The sequence below is a fragment of the Salarias fasciatus genome, chromosome 20, assembly GCF_902148845.1.
Source record: "Salarias fasciatus chromosome 20, fSalaFa1.1, whole genome shotgun sequence".
NCBI classification, from domain to species: Eukaryota; Metazoa; Chordata; class Actinopteri; order Blenniiformes; family Blenniidae; genus Salarias; species Salarias fasciatus.
In genome coordinates, this window is record NC_043764.1 from 977,290 (window position 1) to 996,065 (window position 18,776).

At 53.3% G+C, this 18,776-nt stretch overlaps 4 protein-coding genes across 5 annotated transcripts in view; 2 read left to right on the forward strand and 2 right to left on the reverse strand.

The window, feature by feature from the left end:
* LOC115408444 (natural resistance-associated macrophage protein 2-like) overlaps positions 1-18,776 on the reverse strand; it is a 918,259-nt gene that overhangs the window by 451,748 nt on the left and 447,735 nt on the right. The window lies entirely within an intron of this gene.
* The window catches only part of fam120c (family with sequence similarity 120 member C), a 52,769-nt gene that overhangs the window by 28,576 nt on the left and 5,417 nt on the right, over positions 1-18,776 (forward strand). The gene's annotated exons all lie outside the window — the stretch shown is intronic.
* On the forward strand, positions 135-5,937 carry hsd17b10 (hydroxysteroid (17-beta) dehydrogenase 10). The gene is made up of 3 exons (XM_030119261.1): positions 135-356; positions 518-626; positions 5,706-5,937. The coding sequence occupies exons 1-3, from the start codon at positions 150-152 to the stop codon at positions 5,894-5,896; spliced, it is 507 nt and encodes a 168-aa protein (XP_029975121.1). The 5' UTR covers positions 135-149; the 3' UTR covers positions 5,897-5,937.
* On the reverse strand, positions 7,453-18,700 carry cables2b (Cdk5 and Abl enzyme substrate 2b). The gene is made up of 10 exons (XM_030118742.1): positions 18,693-18,700; positions 16,650-16,742; positions 15,768-15,959; positions 15,565-15,673; positions 15,261-15,414; positions 12,233-12,339; positions 9,483-9,589; positions 9,273-9,392; positions 8,188-8,272; positions 7,453-7,964 (listed from the first exon to the last, which is right to left on the reverse strand). Exons 1-10 carry the CDS (start codon positions 18,698-18,700, stop codon positions 7,821-7,823), a joined length of 1,119 nt encoding a protein of 372 aa, XP_029974602.1. The 3' UTR covers positions 7,453-7,820.

Consider the following 18,776-nt stretch of genomic DNA (forward strand, 5'->3'; position numbering starts at 1 on the left):
ACCCCCTGAATTCACCCACCTCCACCCGGCTCCACCCTCTTCCTCCACCCAGCTCCACCCTCTTCCTCCACCCGGCTCCACCCTCTTCCTCCTCCCGGCTCCACCCTCTTCCTCCACCCTGCTCCAAGCTTTTTCACCAAACATCCTGCATGAATCCAAACAAAAACCTAAAGGAGAACAAGGACGAGAACTCCATCAGCCTCCTCCACCTGTTCCTCCGCCCGCAGGTGAACATCGCCGGATCCTTTAACGTCATCCGCCTGTCGGTCGGGGAGATGGGGAAGAACGAGCCCGACGCCGACGGACACCGCGGCTGCATCATCAACACGGCCAGCGTGGCGGCGTTCGACGGACAGGTGGCGCCTTCGAGTCAGATGAAGGCCGGCGGCTAGCCGGTTAGCTGGTTAGCCGGTCAGCCGGTTAGCCGGTTAGCCGGTTAGCTGGTTAGCCGGTCAGCCGGTTAGCCGGTTAGCCGGTTAGCTGGTTAATGAGCGTGTTCCCGGTTTGCTTCCCTCAGATTGGACAAGCTGCGTACTCGGCCTCCAAAGGCGGCATCGTGGGGATGACGCTGCCCATCGCCCGGGACCTGGCGCCCATGGGCATCAGGGTCCTCACCATCGCCCCGGGTTCGTATGCTAGCTTAGCACGCCGCTACAGGAAGTGATGCGCTCAACCAAGGAAGCAACGTTTCCCTCCAAAAAACAACAGTCAACCGACACCACTGCTAGCTTCAGCGTTAGCATTAGCCGCTGTCTGACAGGCTGACGGCTCGTCCATGCTTCACGTGTCCACATGTCTGCGTCCACACAGGGACGTCCCCTAGAGGACCCTAGAGGACCCTAGAGGACCCTAGAGGACCTTAGAGGACCTTAGAGGACCTTAGAGGACCCTAGAGGACCTTAGAGGACCTTAGAGGACCTTAGAGGACCCTAGAAGACCTTAGAGGACCTTAGAGGACCTTAGAGGACCTTAGAGGACCCTAGAGGACCTTAGAGGACCTTAGAGGACCTTAGAGGACCCTAGAAGACCTTAGAGGACCTTAGAGGACCTTAGAGGACCTTAGAGGACCTTGGAGGACCCTAGAGGACCTTAGAGGACCCTAGAGGACCCCAGAGGACCCTAGAGGACCTTAGAGGACCCTAGAGGACCTTAGAGGACCTTAGAGGACCTTAGAGGACCCTAGAGGACCCTAGAGGACCTTAGAGGACCTTAGAGGACCTTAGAGGACCCTAGAGGACCTTAGAGGACCTTAGAGGACCTTAGAGGACCCTAGAAGACCTTAGAGGACCTTAGAGGACCTTAGAGGACCTTAGAGGACCTTGGAGGACCCTAGAGGACCTTAGAGGACCCTAGAGGACCCCAGAGGACCCTAGAGGACCTTAGAGGACCCTAGAGGACCCTAGAGGACCTTAGAGGACCTTAGAGGACCCTAGAGGACCCCAGAGGACCCCAGAGGACCCTAGAGGACCCTAGAGGACCTTAGAGGACCTTAGAGGACCCTAGAGGACCCTAGAGGACCCTAGAGGACCTTAGAGGACCTTAGAGGACCCTAGAGGACCTTAGAGGACCGTAGAGGACCCTAGAGGACCTTAGAGGACCGTAGAGAACCCTAGAGGACCCTAGAGGACCCAAGAGGACCTTAGAGGAGCCTAGAGGACCTTAGAGGACCCAAGAGGACCCTAGAGGACCCTAGAGGACTCTAGAGGACCCTAGAGGACCCTAGAGGACCTTAGAGGACCCTAGAGGACCCTAGAGGACCTTAGAGGACCTTAGAGGACCCTAGAGGACCTTAGAGGACCCTAGAGGACCCTAGAGGACCCTAGAGGACCTTAGAGGACCTTAGAGGACCCTAGAGGACCCTAGAGGACCTTAGAGGACCCCAGAGGACCCCAGAGGACCCTAGAGGACCCTAGAGGACTCTAGAGGACCCTAGAGGACCTTAGAGGACCCTAGAGGACCCTAGAGGACCCTAGAGGACCTTAGAGGACCCCAGAGGACCCCAGAGGACCCTAGAGGACCCTAGAGGACCTTAGAGGACCCTAGAGGACCCTAGAGGACCCTAGAGGACCTTAGAGGACCCTAGAGGACCCCAGAGGACCCCAGAGGACCCCAGAGGACCCTAGAGGACCCTAGAGGACCCTAGAGGACTCTAGAGGACCTTAGAGGACCCTAGAGGACTCTAGAGGACCTTAGAGGACCCTAGAGGACTCTAGAGGACCTTAGAGGACCCTAGTGGACCCTAGAGGACCTTAGAGGACCCTAGAGGACCCCAGAGGACCCTAGAGGAACCTAGAGGACCCTAGAGGACCCTAGAGGACCCTAGAGGACCCTAGAGGACTCTAGAGGACTCTAGAGGACCCTAGAGGAACCTAGAGGACCCTAGAGGACCCTAGAGGACCCTAGAGGACTCTAGAGGACCCTAGAGGAACCTAGAGGACCCTAGAGGACCCTAGAGGACCCCAGAGGACCCTAGAGGACCCTAGAGGACTCTAGAGGACCCTAGAGGACCCTAGAGGACCCTAGAGGACCCTAGAGGACTCTAGAGGACCCTAGAGGACCCTAGAGGACCCTAGAGGACCCTAGAGGACTCTAGAGGACCCTAGAGGACCCTAGAGGACCCTAGAGGACTCTAGAGGACCCTAGAGGACCCTAGAGGACCTTAGAGGACCCTAGAGGACCCTTAGAGGACCCTAGAGGACCTTAGAGGACCCTAGAGGACCCTAGAGGACCCTAGAGGACCCTAGAGGACCCTAGAGGACTCTAGAGGACCCTAGAGGACCCTAGAGGACCCTAGAGGACTCTAGAGGACCCTAGAGGACCCTAGAGGACCTTAGAGGACCCTAGAGGACCCTAGAGGACCCTAGAGGACCTTAGAGGACCCTAGAGGACCTTAGAGGACCCTAGAGGACCCTAGAGGACCCAGAGGACCCTGGCAGAGTTCATGACGCCTTTTCCGTCTCGGGGACGGATGTGGACAGGTGGAGACGGACGGCCGTCCCTGATGAACAGATGTGAATGAGACCATGTTTACGTCTCGTTTTCTTTCTTCTCGTCTTTTCACTTCAGGAACTTTTCTGTTCTTTTCTTCACTTTTGTAATTTTTCTCTCTTTTTTATCTTTCACTTTTTTCACTTTTCTTTACCTTTTGTTCACTTTTTGTTTACGTGTTGTTCACTTTTCTTTCACTTTTCATCACTTTTTTTACTTTTCTTTCACTTTTTTAAACTGTTCTTTCACTTTTCTTTGTCTCGTTCATTTTTCGTCACTTTTCTTCACTTTATCACTTTTAACTTTTCATTACTCTCGCTGACTTTTCTTTACTTTTCATCTCTATTCTTTCACTTCATCACTTTTGTAAATGTTTCTTTCACCTTTCAACACTTTTATTTCACTTCTCATCATCATAACTTTTAACTTTTTTAAAGTTTTTTTCTGCTTTTCATCACTTTTCTTCACGTCACCGCTTTTTAAAATGTTTTCTTCACTTTTCATCACTTTTCTTTCACTTTTCTTTGTCTTGTTCACTTTTTTAACTGTTCTGTTTTTTACTTCGCTTTTATTCACTTTTGATCAGTTCTTTCACTTTTCTTTCACTCCATCACTTTTTTAAAGGTTTCCTTCACTTTCCTTCACTTTTGGTTCACTTTTATTTGCGTCTCGTTCACTTTTCTTTACGTTTTCACTTTTCATCACGTCTTCTTTTTCATTTCATCAGTTTTTTTTACTTTTCTTTTACTTTTCATCACTTTAAATTTTCCTTACGTCTCATTCACTTTTCTTTCACTTTTCATCAGTTTATATTTACTTTTATATCACTTTTTTAATCTTTTCTTTCGCTTCACTTTTTATCACTTTGTAACTTTTCTTTCTCGTTCACTTTTTCACTTTTCTTCACTTCATCACTTTTTAAAAATGTTCTTTCACCATTTTTACTTTTCTTTACATCTTGCTCTTTTTTCACTTTTCATCACATTTCTCCCACTTTTTCGTTTCATTACTTTTTTAACTTTTTTTCACTTTTTTCACTTTTGATCAGTTTTTTTTTTACTTTTATTTCACTTTTGTAAACTTTTCTTTACTTCTCATCACTTTCCTTTCACTTCATCACTTGTTTTAATGTTTCTTTTACTTTTCATCCCTTTTCTTTCAGTTTTCTTTGTCTTGTTCACTTTCTTAAATTTTCTGTTACTCTTCACCACTTTTCTTCACTTTAATTTACTTTTCATCAGTTCTTTCACTTTTCTTTCATTTCATTACGCTTTTATATTTTTCTTTCACTTCTCATCACTTTGACTTTTCTTTGTCTCGTTCACTTTTTCACTTCACTTCATCACTTTTTTAAAAATTTCTTTCACTATTTTTACTTGTCTTTCGCTTTTCTTTACGTCTCACTCTTTTTTCTTTGAGTTTTCTTTATTTTTCTTCACTTTTCTTTCACTTCATTTTTTTAAACTTTTCTTTCACTTTTCATCACTTTAAAGGTTGTACAGAGGATTTTCCAGTCAGTCCTTTTTGAAACGCTGCCATGCGTGACCCCCCCCCCCCGTGTTGATCGCGGCAGCAGAGCCTAGCGGGGGGGGGGGGGGGGGGGGGGGGGGGGGGGGGGGGGGGGGGGTGTAGGACAAGGGCGTATAGAGCAGGACAGCAGCTATGCTACAAATGTAGAGAGGTTGATTGACACGTTAGAAAACCAATCGATCAGGAGGCTGCCTCCTTATCGATTGGCTAAAGTAATGTTGGTTTTACAGCCTCCAGAGTTGATTCATGTTTATTTTGTTTTTTTTGATCAGGATCAAAACCAGGCTGCTGCAGCTTCGTGACGCCATTCTTTAGCTTTAATTCATCTTTGTTAGTAATAAAGATCTTCTATACAACCTTTAACTTTTTTAAACTTTTCTTTCACTTTTCTTTATATCTTCTTCACTTTTTTAACTTCTGTTACTCTTCATCACTTTTCTTCACGTTTGTTTCACTTTTATTTACGTCTCGTTCACTTTTCTTTACTTTTTCACTTTTCATCACATTTCTTCCACTTTTTCATTTCATTACTTTTTTTAATTTTTCTTTCACTTTTGATCAGTTTTTACTGTTGTTTCACTTTTTTAAACTTTTCTTTCACTTTTCTTTACTTTTCATCACTTTCCTTTCACTTCATCACTTGTTTTAATGTTTCTTTCACTTTTTAAACTTTTCTTTCACTTCCATCACTTTCCTTTCACTTCATCACTTGTTTTAATGTTTCTTTCACTTTTAAACTTTTCTTTCACTTTCTTTACTTTTCATCACTTTCCTTTCACTTCATCACTTGTTTTAATGTTTCTTTCACTTCCATCACTTTTCTTTCACTGCTTTGTCTTGTTCACTTTCTTAACCTTTCTGTTACTCTTCATCACTTTTCTTTCCTTTCCATCACTGTTCTTTCACTTTTTTCATTTCTTCACTCTTAAATTTTTCTTTCACTTCTCTTCACTGTGTAACTTTTCTTTGTCTCGTTCACTTTTTTCACTTTTCTTCACTTCATCACTTTTTAAACATTTTCTTTCATTATTTTTACTTTTGTTACACTTTTCTTTACATCTCGCTCACTTTTTCTTCACTTTTCTTTCACTTTTTTAAAGTTTTCATTCCTTTCCTTTCACTCTTTTCACTTTGTTCAAGTCTCCTTGTGTCTCCGTCCCCCGTCCCCCGTCCCCCCGTCCCTCCAGGCCTCTTCGCCACGCCGCTGCTGTCCAGCCTCCCGGAGAAGGTCCGGTCCTTCCTGGCCCGCCAGGTCCCGTTCCCGTCCCGCCTGGGGGACCCGGCCGAGTTCGCCCACCTGGTCACGTCCCTGGTGGAGAACCCCATGATGAACGGCGAGGTGGTGCGGCTGGACGGCGCCATCCGCATGCAGCCCTGAGGGGCGGAGGGGGCGGGGCCGCATGCAGCCCTGAGGGGCGGAGGGGGCGGGGCCGCATGCAGCCCTGAGGGGCGGAGGGGGCGGGGCCGCATGCAGCCCTGAGGGGCGGAGGGGGCGGAGCCGCATGTGTCCGTGGGGGGGCGGAGGGGGCGGAGGGGGGTTCATTGGGGCTGATCAGTGTTTTGTGAAAAACGACGGTTTGAATCTTTTCAGTGAAAATAAAGACGAACGTCACTTTTTCTTCCAGAATCTTTTTTCTTCTTTAACATTTTTTAAATTTACAATTATTTGACAAAACAAAACATGGAGCGTAAACCAGATCGAAGATCTGCAGAGAGACGATCTGGATCCGGGACCGTTCTGGGTCCTGGACCCCCAGGCTGGAGGGAGGGGGGAGCCCAGTGAAATCTGGAGAATTCAATTCAGCTTTATTTAAAAACCATCAAATACAAAACAGGAAATCCAGGAAGAGACTGAGGGAAGGGAACCTGCAGAACCCTGCAGAACCCTGCAGAACCCTGCAGAACCCTGCAGAACCCTGCAGAACCAGGCTCAGCGGTGGATGGTTCTGGTCTATAGTGAGCTCTAGGGTCAGCAGGGTGGAGGTTCAGGGTCAGCAGGGTGAAGGTTCAGGGTCAGCAGGGTGAAGGTTCAGGGTCAGCAGGGTGGAGGTTCAGGGTCAGCAGGGTGAAGGTTCAGGGTCAGCAGGGTGAAGGTTCAGGGTCAGCAGGGTGGAGGTTCAGGGTCAGCAGGGTGGAGGTTCAGGGTCAGCAGGGTGAAGGTTCAGGGTCAGCAGGGTGGAGGTTCAGGGTCAGCAGGGTGGAGGTTCAGGGTCAGCAGGGTGGAGGTTCAGGGTCAGCAGGGTGGAGGTTCAGGGTCAGCAACCATTTGATCCCCCGCCTCGGCCCGGTTCTCCAGGAACCTGATCCAGAACATGTTGCTTCATCTGAACTTCTTTAACCAGCCTGAACCAGGACCAGGACCAGGATCCCTGGTGACCCCTCTGTCCTCTGAGGTGGACGTCTGTCCCTGAGGTGGACGTCTGTCCTCTGAGGTGGACGTCTGTCCTCTGAGGTGGACGTCTGTCCCTGAGGTGGACGTCTGTCCCCTGAGGTTGACGTCTGTCCCCTGCGGTGGACGTCTGTACTCTGAGGTGGACGTCTGTCCCTGAGGTGGACGTCTGTCCTCTGAGGTGGACGTCTGTCCCTGAGGTGGACGTCTGTCCCTGAGGTGGACGTCTGTCCCCTGAGGTGGACGTCTGTCCTCTGAGGTGGACGTCTGTCCTCTGAGGTGGACGTCTGTCCCTGAGGTGGACGTCTGTCCTCTGAGGTGGACGTCTGTCCCTGAGGTGGACGTCTGTCCCTGAGGTGGATGTCTGTCCCTGAGGTGGACGTCTGTCCTCTGAGGTGGACGTCTGTCCCTGAGGTGGACGTCTGTCCCTGAGGTGGACGTCTGTCCTCTGAGGTGGACGTCTGTCCCTGAGGTGGACGTCTGTCCCTGAGGTGGACGTCTGTCCTCTCACATCAGACTCCAGTCGGATCTCTTCAGTGATGATTTTATTAAAAAGGTTTACAGTGTCGGTCTGAACAGGAAGTGAATCCAAAGTGCTTCAAAATAAAACAGGAAGAGAAAAAAACTTTACGCTTAAGAAACAAACAGATCAGAAGACCTGAAGGAGGAGGAGGAGGAGGAGGAGGAAGACTTCTTTGAAGTGCAGACATTCAGTCTGGTCTGAACTGGTTTGAACCGGTTGAGCTGAAGAAAAATCCAGCTGAGGTTCAGATGAAAGTTCAGAGGTCAACCAGTGAAATTTCAAAATGAAGTTTGTATCTGTCAAATTCTATAAAGTCTGAAGGAGGAGCATGAATCCTCAGGAGGGGGAGGAGTCAGGAGCAGGGGGAGGAGCCTTCAGGAGGGGGCGGGGCTACAGCTGCTGCTGCAGCAGCCTCCGGTAGTGCGGCAGCACGGTGCTCTCCGGCAGGTAGAGCGCCATCTGGAGGGAAACCAGGATGATGAACTCGAAGGAGATGAGCTCCTTCCTGCTGAGCCTGAAGCAGTCCTCCAGCTTCTGCAGGGGCGGGGCCAGGGGGCGGGGCCAGGGGGCGGGGCCAGAGGGAAAACACCATCAGCTCTCGTTCATCACTTCGTTCTGATTCTCAAACATGCAGGTGTCAAATTACACTGAAGTGTGTTACTGAGTGTGTTAGTGTGTGTGTCAATATGTGCGAGTTACTGAGTGTAACTGGGTGTGTGTGTGTGTGTGTGTGTGTGTGTGTGTGTGTGTGTCTCACGTCGATCAGGTGTTTCACTTCCTGTTTCTTCAGGTCGCTGCTGATCTTTGCTGCCAGCAGGATGCAGGCCGCCGACACCAACTTCCTGTGGGAGCAGAGCTACGTCAGGACCCATCAGGACCCATCAGGACCCCGTCAGGACCCATCAGGACCCATCAGGACCCATCAGGACCCCATCGATACCCATCAGGACCCATCAGGACCCATCAGGACCCATCAGGACCCCGTCAGGACCCATCAGGACCCCATCAGGACCCATCAGGACCCCATCAGGACCCATCAGGACCCATCAGGACCCATCAGGACCCCGTCAGGACCCATCAGGACCCATCAGGACCCCATCGATACCCATCAGGACCCATCAGGACCCATCAGGACCCATCAGGACCCCATCGATACCCATCAGGACCCATCAGGACGCATCAGGACCCATCAGGACCCCGTCAGGACCCATCAGGACCCCGTCAGGACCCATCAGGACCCCATCAGGACCCATCAGGACCCATCAGGACCCATCAGGACCCCGTCAGGACCCATCAGGACCCATCAGGACCCCATCGATACCCATCAGGACCCATCAGGACCCATCAGGACCCATCAGGACCCCATCGATACCCATCAGGACCCATCAGGACGCATCAGGACCCATCAGGACCCCGTCAGGACCCATCAGGACCCCATCAGGACCCATCAGGACCCCATCAGGACCCATCAGGACCCATCAGGACCCATCAGGACCCCGTCAGGACCCATCAGGACCCATCAGGACCCATCAGGACCCCGTCAGGAAGTGGAGCTGCTGCAGTTGCAGCTGCTGACCAGCAGGTGGAGCCTCCTGCTCATCAGACTCTGTTCAAGTTGCTTCAACTTTATTTCTACTCAGAATCTGACGGCAGTTTTTCTTCTTCTGGCTGAAAACCAGTTCTGATCCTGATCCAGGAACCTTTCACTGGATCAGGATCAGGATGTGGATCAGGATCTCAATACTATGCTCTGAATCAGAATCCAGAGTCTGAGCGCAGGTCCCGGGGTTCTGCGGAGTGTGGGCCCGGTTCCCGGGGCTCCCAGGGTTCCCGGTTCCGTACCGGTTCTGCTTGTTGAGCCGGCCCTGCAGGACCAGCTTCTCGAAGTAGACGAAGGCCATCGCCACGGTGACGGGCTGCAGGCCGCACGACTCCCCCACCAGCCGCATCTCCCGCTTCAGACTGCAGGGAACAGACAGAACCTGAAGGAGCCGGTTCTAAACCCGGAACTGCAGAACCAGAACCACAACCAGAACCAGAACCTCCACCCACCTGCGGATCTTACTGAGAGTCAGCTTGATGTGAGGAAACTTCTCCTTAAACGTCTCGTTCATGTCTCGCTTCAGGTCCGAGGGACGGACGTACTCTATGACCGTAGTCTGAGGAAGAGGAGGAGGAGGAGGATGAAGAGGAGGAGGAGGATGAAGAGGAGAAGGAAGAGGAGGAGGATGAAGAGGATGAAGAGGAGGATGAAGAGGAGGAGGAGGATCCAGAATGAAGTCCAGGTAAAAGAGCTGTTAGTTTACCTCAGAGGGCTGTGTGTGTGTGTGTGCGTGCGTGTGTGCATGCATGTGTGTGTGTTTTCCTATCCTTGTGGGGACCAAACGTCCCCACAAGGATAGGAAAACCTGCTAATGAGGGAAACAGTGTTTTCTTGACCATGTTGTTGTTACTGAAAAAAGTCAAAGGTCAAAACATTTCTTTAGGGTTCGGCTCTGTCCTGGTCAGGGTCAGGGTCAGGGTCAGGGTCAGGGTCAGGGTCAGAGTTAGGAGTTAGACCAGAATGGGAGTCAATGGAAGGTCCCCACGAGAGTGAGAAACCCAACCTGTGTTTGTGTGTATGTGCGTGTATACGAGGGGGTTCCCAAAAGAAACCGGAATTTGGTCAGAAAACAATAATAATAATGAGTTTGGACTTCTGGCCGTCAGATGTGCTGCAGGTAAGCCTCGTGCACATCTGTGAGAAATCTGAGCTCCCAGAGCGACACTGACGCCTGTCAGGAGCTATTTATAGCAACAGAGTGCAGCGGCGGTCTGCGATTTTTCCAAAATGGCGACATTGACTGTGAAGCCAGAGCAGCGCAAACATTAAATTCTGCTTCTTGCTGGAAAACCAGCAGCAGAAACACTCAGCTTGTTGCAGCAAGCCTACAAGGATGCTGCTCTGGGGAAGACTCAGGTCCAGGAGTGGTCCGGGGGTCTGAGAAGGGCCAGATGTCGGCGCGTCAGGTCCGCTCAGCGTGAAAACAACGCTGAGCTGCTTCTCGGCTGTCCAGGGTCTCGTCCACAGCGAGTCTGTCCCTCCAGGTCAGACTGTAAACCAGGACTACTACAGGAAGTCCTCAGACGCTCCGTGAGGATGTGAGGAGGAAGCAGAGCGTCGTGGCGGAGTGGAGCCGGTTGATCCACCACCACAGAGCGCCAGCGGACACGGCGCTGCGCCTCACGCCGTTTCTGGAGAAGAATGAGATGAATCTCCTCTCCCATCCGCCTGATTCTCCAGATGAAGCCTCCAGGGACTTTTTCTTGTTCCCCAGGTTGAAGAAGCAGCTGAAGGGACAGCGGTTTGCAGATGTGGAGGAGGGGACAGACAAATCACAGCCGGCCCTGAATGACTCTACGCACGAGTCTGACGACGCATTGGTGAAGTGGGAGACACGGCTGGAGCGCTGCATTCATGCGGATGGAGATTATTTTGAAGGCGACGGTGGTGTTTTATTTTGAAATGTCAGAAATAAAAGTTATAATCAAATTCCGGATTCTTTTGGGTCCACCCTCGTAGTTCTATTTCATCCCTACTGACTGCCAGAGGCGGAGCTTAAACCTCTGGAATGTTCTCTTCACACATGCACAGTTCCTGTATGTTTACCAACCACGTCACTCGTGACCCCTGGGTGACCCCTGGGTGACCCCTGGGTGACCCAGGAATTACTATAAATTCCTGCCGGGGAACCCAGTTCGGTTCCTTCTTTTCTTCTCGCGTTCAGTTGGCGTACACCTGACGGGACGAGCCTGTGTTGCTGATCCTTTGAGCCCGTCTTTCTGATTGTTACGTATCAGCTGCTCGGGCAGGTGACGCCGCTGCTAGCAGGTGGGCGGGGCCCGCCGTTCCCGCTGCCACCGCGGTGGCCTCGCTGATAGCATGCGGCCGCTAGCGTGTCTCGGCTGAGCGGCCAGTCAGTGATGTGTGTTGCGGGCAGAAGGCGCAGCCCCGCTTACCCCAGCTGGTACATGCTCTGGGTATCAAGTGCACCCCCGCTCCGGCGGGGGCCGCCGCCGCTAGCAGGCGGAGGGAGGCGCCGCCAGCAGGCGGAGGGAGGCGCCGCCAGCAGGCGGAGGGAGGCGCCGCTAGCAGGCGGGGGCCGCCGCCGCTAGCAGGCGGAGGGAGGCGCCGCCAGCAGGCGGAGGGAGGCGCCGCTAGCAGGCGGAGGGAGGCGCCGCCAGCAGGCGGAGGGAGGCGCCGCCAGCAGGCGGAGGGAGGCGCCGCCAGCAGGCGGAGGGAGGCGCCGCCAGCAGGCGGAGGGAGGCGCCGCCAGCAGGCGGAGGGAGGCGCCGCCAGCAGGCGGAGGGAGGCGCGCGCTCCTTCTCGCTCGCAGCATTCTCTGGCGTCTTCACCGTTGTGCAGGCCAGGGGCGTATCTCTGTTTTTTGGGGCCCGCATGGGACCGTGGGTGGTGCGCTACATACATGCTACCGGGGTGGGGCCGTGCACATGCCCCGCCCCCCCACACGAGCCTGCTGTGATTCGACACACATACATGACGACTGAATCCCGGATGGCCGCCAGAGCGCTCTGTCACTCGGAATCCTCGAGGTCAGGCGAGAAGATTCCGGAGGAACCGAACTGGGTTCCCCAGCAGGAATTTATACAGTTCCTGGGTCACCCAGGGGTCACGAGTGACTTTGCTGGTAAACATACTGGAACTGCGCATGTGTGAAGAGAACATTCCAGAGCTTTAAGCTCCGCCTCTGGCGGTCGGGATGAAATGGAACCGTAGTTACATTCAGAACTTTCGTTCTCACCATGTAGGAGGCGAAGACCAGAACCCGCTTGTGTTTCCCGCAGGGCCACTGGGGGTCACTGAGCAGGTCGGGGTCGTACTCCGTCACCTCCGTCACCTCCTCCACCCCTGCACACACACACACTCATCAAGCTCTGGGTGGAGCAGCTCCACCCTCCAGCAACATGACGTCAACCCTCCCTGATCCCCCGAGGCTCTGCCTCCACCTTCCTCCACCCTCCTCCACCTTCCTCCACCCCCCTCCACCCTCCTCCACCCCCCTCCACCCTCCTCCACCTTCCTCCACCCTCCTCCACCCTCCTCCACCCCCCTCCACCCCCCTCCACCCTCCTCCACCTTCCTCCACCCTCCTCCACCCTCCTCCACCCTCCTCCACCCTCCTCCACCCTCCTCCACCCTCCTCCACCCTCCTCCACCCTCCTCCACCCTCCTCCACCCGCCTTTCACCTGCTGGGTGGATCCTGTGTCTCATCCTGAACCCTCTGGTTCTGGACCGGCTGATCCTGGACCAGTGAGCCGCCCTGGTCTCCTGAACCCCACCCAGCACAGAGCTGGACTGAGGCAGACCTCATGAGGGTCACAGGAAGGTCACAGGAAGGTCACATGAGGGTCATGTGACTCAGCGTTGCGTCCTAAACTAAACACTCAGCCGGAGAGTCCTCGGGATGCTGACATGCTGGTTCTCCTCGGGAGCAGAACTGGATGCACATCAGGCGCCGTCATTCTGGCGGTTCTGCGCCGTCCTGATGACGCAATATTCCAAGATGGCGGCCGGCGGTTCGACTCGTACAGAGACGTTTTATCTACAGTTTTTCTCCACTGGTTTGGCTCATTTCTTGAAACTGAAATGACATTTTCAAAACTCTGAGATCATTTGGCAAAACGGTGACAGTTCAGCTCAGCACCGGAGTTCCCTCCCTGGAGCTCTTCTCTCTCCCAGAACCGCTCACTCATGTTTCAAAGCTTCATTTCTTTCCCTTATAAACAGTCAGAGCCTCCAAAACGTAAAGATCCTTCTCAACAGCTTCGGCTCACTTCCCAAAACAGACCGGACGTCAAAAACCACCTGGACGGTTCAGCAGAACCACGGTTCACCTGTCAGAGATCAGATCTCGGCCTAAACAGCTCACTCAGGGGGAAAAACTGCATTTCTTTCTCAAACAAAAGGTCAGTGTCCTCAAAATGCTTTGTCCTCTTGACATCGTGTGAGCTGTGACAGTCAGAATGTTCAGATGTTTAGTCATTAAGGGCAGAAGAACACTGAAATGTTCCTCCTGTCCCCGTCTGCCTGGGCCCAGGGCTTCACTCATCATGGTTCCTGTCATAGTGTTTATTTTCTTCTTTGGGTTTTTTAGCTAACAGAAAATATTGTGTATAAGAAAATGAAGGCAAAAAGCATTTTACAGTAAGAAGAACCTTCAGGTTCTGATTCTCACATTGCTCTCATACCTCCAAGGAAACTGTTAGAATTTTTTATTCACACACAGAGCAACTCCCATCCACCGGAGTTCAGTATACTGTAAGATAAAAACTAAGAAAGAAAAAACAAAACAAAACAAAACAAAAAGGAAAGTTGTTTTTAGCCCAGTGTGCTGCAGCCTGGATGGAGCTGGAGTTCCTCCTGCAAACACATCCACGTCTGGTCTTCATGGGACTGAACTGTGTTCTTGACTGAGTTTGACACTGAACAGGTGATTCTGCAGGAGGCGACTGACACAATGAAATGATGCCGATGTGTTTTGGAGAGGACGACCACGAGACTGAGAATCAACCGATCAGTTCACATCAACGTGATCTATTCACTTAGGAATTGTGCTAAATCTATCCTGACTGCTTCATCATTTGCAAAGATGTTCTGAGACGTTGAGACGAGTACCGAGACATTTCCACTGTGATGCCATGAATGAGAAACGCCGCTCTGCCGCGAGCAGCCGCAGGGCCGTTGGGAGATTTGTCCACGATGTTTAGAGAAAGTCATTTCTGTTCAAGAAATGAGCCGAACCACTGGAGAGAAACGGTAACGGCAGTTTTACGGCCAGCAGCAGTATCCAATCAGAAGGCTGCACGGCCAGCAGCAGTATCCAATCAGAAGGCTGCACGGCCAGCAGCAGTATCCAATCAGAAGGCTGCACGGCCAGCAGCAGTATCCAATCAGAAGGCTGCACGGCCAGCAGCAGTATCCAATCAGAAGGCTGCACGGCCAGCAGCAGTATCCAATCAGAAGGCTGCACGGCCAGCAGCAGTATCCAATCAGAAGGCTGCACGGCCAGCAGCAGTATCCAATCAGAAGGCTGCACGGCCAGCAGCAGTATCCAATCAGAAGGCTGCACGGCCAGCAGCAGTATCCAATCAGAAGGCTGCACGGCCAGCAGCAGGAACAGAGTTCTGAATAAACCAGTTCTGGACTAAAGCAGCAGGAACCTCGGTGGAACCCGGATGTTCTACTGCAGCTCCTGAAGCCCGAAGGTTCCACGATCTCCACCGGGAGGTGTAGGGTGAGGTGTAAGGTGGTGTAGGGAGGAGGTGTAGGGAGGAGTAGGGTGGAGGAGTAGGGAGGAGTAGGGTGGAGGTGTAGGGTGGAGGTGTAGGGTGAGGTGTAGGGTGGAGGTGTAGGGAGGAGGTGTAGGGTGGAGGAGTAGGGTGGAGGTGTAGGGTGGAGGAGTAGGGTGGAGGTGTAGGGTGAGGTGTAGGGTGAGGTGTAGGGTGAGGTGTAGGGTGGAGGAGTAGGGTGGAGGAGTAGGGTGGAGGTGTAGGGAGGAGGTGTAGGGTGAGGTGTAGGGTGAGGTGTAGGGTGAGGTGTAGGGTGAGGTGTAGGGTGGAGGTGTAGGGTGGAGGAGTAGGGTGGAGGAGTAGGGTGGAGGTGTAGGGAGGAGGTGTAGGGTGGAGGAGTAGGGTGGAGGAGTAGGGTGGAGGAGTAGGGTGGAGGAGTAGGGTGGAGGTGTAGGGTGGAGGTGTAGGGTGGAGGTGCTCCAGCAGGAAGTAGGTTCTGAGAAGAGATCCAGCAGTTGTGAGTTGGACTCTGGTCTCACCCGGGTCCAGGTTGAGGCCCACGGCGCTGCCTGGCCCGACGGCCCCCCGGCAGCTCCTGCAGGCCGGGAGCCGCAGGTTGAGCTCGCTGGTGGAGGACGGCTGGTGGCGGACCAGGGCGTTGGTCGGGTACAGGAACCGGGCGTAGGACACCGACTAGAACCCACAGGAAGGAGACGGGACCGGGTCAGGGTCTGGACTGGACCGGGTCAGGAAGGAGACCGGGTCAGGAACGGGTCCAGTCCTGGTCCAGATCCCGGTCCAGGTCCAGGTCCCAGTCCCAGTCCCGGTCCAGACTGCACTCACCCGGCCGTACGGGTCCAGCTGGAAGCCCTCCAGACCCGGCAGCAGGTCCAGGGTGGACGAGATGTTTCCAGAGGAGTGTCTCCGCCGGGGCTGGTTCAGGGACGGCTCGCTGTGGACGGGGGACACATGGACACGTGTGTGAGAGTGTGTGTGTGTGTGTGTGTGTCAGGAAGCAGAGCATCATGGGAAATGGTTTCTCTCACCTGAGGTAGAAACTGTCTCCATAGGGAAGAACAGAGAAGGCGGCGCAGAGAGAACGCTTCGCACAGATCAGCACAATCCTGGAGGACAGAACCAGGGACAGGGGACAGGGGGACAGGGGGGCAGGGGGACAGGGGGGCAGGGGGGCAGGGGGACAGGGGGACAGGGGGGCAGGGGGGCAGGGGGGCAGGGGGACAGATCAGCAGGCTGTGGTGGACGGGGACGTCTCAGCAGAGTCTCCAGGGACCACAGTGGAAACAGCAGAAGCATCAAAAATAAAAACAGCTGGAAATGAGACTCCGCCCCTTTAAAGGTCTGTTTGACACTGGACAAACCAGTCCCCGCTCACTCCTCCTGGAGACGCCCCGCTCACTCCTCCTGGAGACGCCCCGCTCACTCCTCCTGGAGACACCCCGCTCACTCCTCCTGGAGATGCCCCGCTCACTCCTCCTCCTGGAGGACACCCTGCTCACTCCTCCTGGAGACACCCCGCTCACTCCTCCTGGAGACGCCCCCGCTCACTCCTCCTGGAGACACCCCGCTCACTCCTCCTGGAGACGCCCCGCTCACTCCTCCTGGAGACACCCCGCTCACTCCTCCTGGAGACACCCCGCTCACTCCTCCTGGAGACACCCCGCTCACTCCTCCTGGAGACGCCCCGCTCACTCCTCCTGGAGACACCCCGCTCACTCCTCCTGGAGACGCCCCGCTCACTCCTCCTGGAGACACCCCGCTCACTCCTCCTGGAGACACCCCGCTCACTCCTCCTCCTGGAGACGCCCCGCTCACTCCTCCTGGAGACACCCCGCTCACTCCTCCTCCTGGAGACGCCCCGCTCACTCCTCCTGGAGACGCCCCGCTCACTCCTCCTGGCGCTGCCTCACCTGCTGCCCCGGGTGTCGTACTGCTTCATGTTCTTGATGAAGTGGATCTTCCTGCTGTGTCGAGGTCTTGGAGAACCAGACAGGTTCCGAGTCCTGCAGAGACACGGAGGCGTTACGGATCACACTGAAGCCTGAAGCTGGCCGAGCGTCACCCTGAAGGTCAGAAGGTCAGAAGGTCAGGTCCACTCATTGACCTCTGGGATTAGAACTACAGACCTCCACACGGCAGCAGGCCAGAACTCAGGCACTGACACAACACCACACACACAGCTCTACACACAGCTCTACACACACAGCTCTACACACAGCTCTACACACACAGCTCTACACACACAGCTCTACACACACAGCTCTACACACACAGCTCTACACACACAGCTCTACACACAGCTCTACACACACAGCTCTACACACACAGCTCTACACACACAGCTCTACACACACAGCTCTACACACACAGCTCTACACACAGCTCTACACACACAGCTCTACACACAGCTCTACACACAGCTCTACACACACAGTTCTACACACAGCTCTACACACACAGCTCTACACACACAGCTCTACACACACAGCTCTACACACAGCTCTACACACACAGCTCTACACACAGCTCTACACACAGCTCTACACACACAGTTCTACACACAGCTCTACACACAGCTCTACACACACAGCTCTACACACAGCTCTACACACACAGCTCTACACACAGCTCTACACACAGCTCTACACACACAGCTCTACACACACAGCTCTACACACAGCTCTACACACACAGCTCTACACACACAGCTCTACACACAGCTCTACACACACAGCTCTACACACAGCTCTACACACACAGCTCTACACACAGCTCTACACACAGCTCTACACACACAGCTCTACACACAGCTCTACACACAGCTCTACACACACAGCTCTACACACACAGCTCTACACACAGCTCTACACACACAGCTCTACACACAGCTCTACACACAGCTCTACACACACAGCTCTACACACACAGCTCTACACACACAGCTCTACACACAGCTCTACACACACAGCTCTACACACAGCTCTACACACAGCTCTACACACAGCTCTACACACACAGCTCTACACACACAGCTCTACACACAGCTCTACACACACAGCTCTACACACAGCTCTACACACAGCTCTACACACACAGCTCTACACACACAGCTCTACACACAGCTCTACACACACAGCTCTACACACACAGCTCTACACACAGCTCTACACACAGCTCTACACACACAGCTCTACACACACAGCTCTACACACACAGCTCTACACACACAGCTCTACACACAGCTCTACACACAGCTCTACACACACAGCTCTACACACACAGCTCTACACACACAGCTCTACACACACAGCTCTACACACAGCTCTACACACACAGCTCTACACACAGCTCTACACACAGCTCTACACACACAGCTCTACACACACAGCTCTACACACACAGCTCTACACACAGCTCTACACACACAGCTCTACACACAGCTCTACACACACAGCTCTACACACAGCTCTACACACACAGCTCTACACACACAGTTCTACACACAGCTCTACACACAGCTCTACACACACAGCTCTACACACACAGCTCTACACACAGCTCTACACACACAGCTCTACACACACAGCTCTACACACACAGCTCTACACACAGCTCTACACACACAGCTCTACACACAGCTCTACACACACAGCTCTACACACAGCTCTACACACACAGCTCTACACACACAGCTCTACACACAGCTCTACACACACAGCTCTACACACAGCTCTACACACACAGCTCTACACACAGCTCTACACACACAGCTCTACACACACAGCTCTACACACAGCTCTACACACACAGCTCTACACACACATCTCTACACACACAGCTCTACAGACCCTGGAGGTCTGACTGTAGTTTGCACATCTGTCACACAGCTGGCTGGGTTCATGGGGTCACGACAGGTCAAAGGTCAACCTTCATGAGGCTGTACAGGAGGAGACTGGAACATCGCACTCGTCGCCATGAGAACCGTCAGTCAGAGGAACTCTGAGGAATGGCTGTCCAGTGTGGGAATGGAAATGGGG

Coding starts and splice junctions, on each gene's coding strand:
- hsd17b10 (XM_030119261.1), top strand. CDS start 150: ATGAATCCAAACAAAAACCTAAAGGAGAACAAGGACGAGAACTCCATC. Junction 357..517: donor TGGCGGCGTTCGACGGACAG/GTGGCGCCTTCG, acceptor TGCTTCCCTCAG/ATTGGACAAGCTGCGTACTC. Junction 627..5,705: donor GGTCCTCACCATCGCCCCGG/GTTCGTATGCTA, acceptor CCGTCCCTCCAG/GCCTCTTCGCCACGCCGCTG.
- cables2b (XM_030118742.1), bottom strand. Junction 12,340..15,260: donor GGGCCTCAACCTGGACCCGG/GTGAGACCAGAG, acceptor GTGTGTGTGCAG/GGGTGGAGGAGGTGACGGAG. Junction 9,590..12,232: donor TGGTCTTCGCCTCCTACATG/GTGAGAACGAAA, acceptor CCTCTTCCTCAG/ACTACGGTCATAGAGTACGT.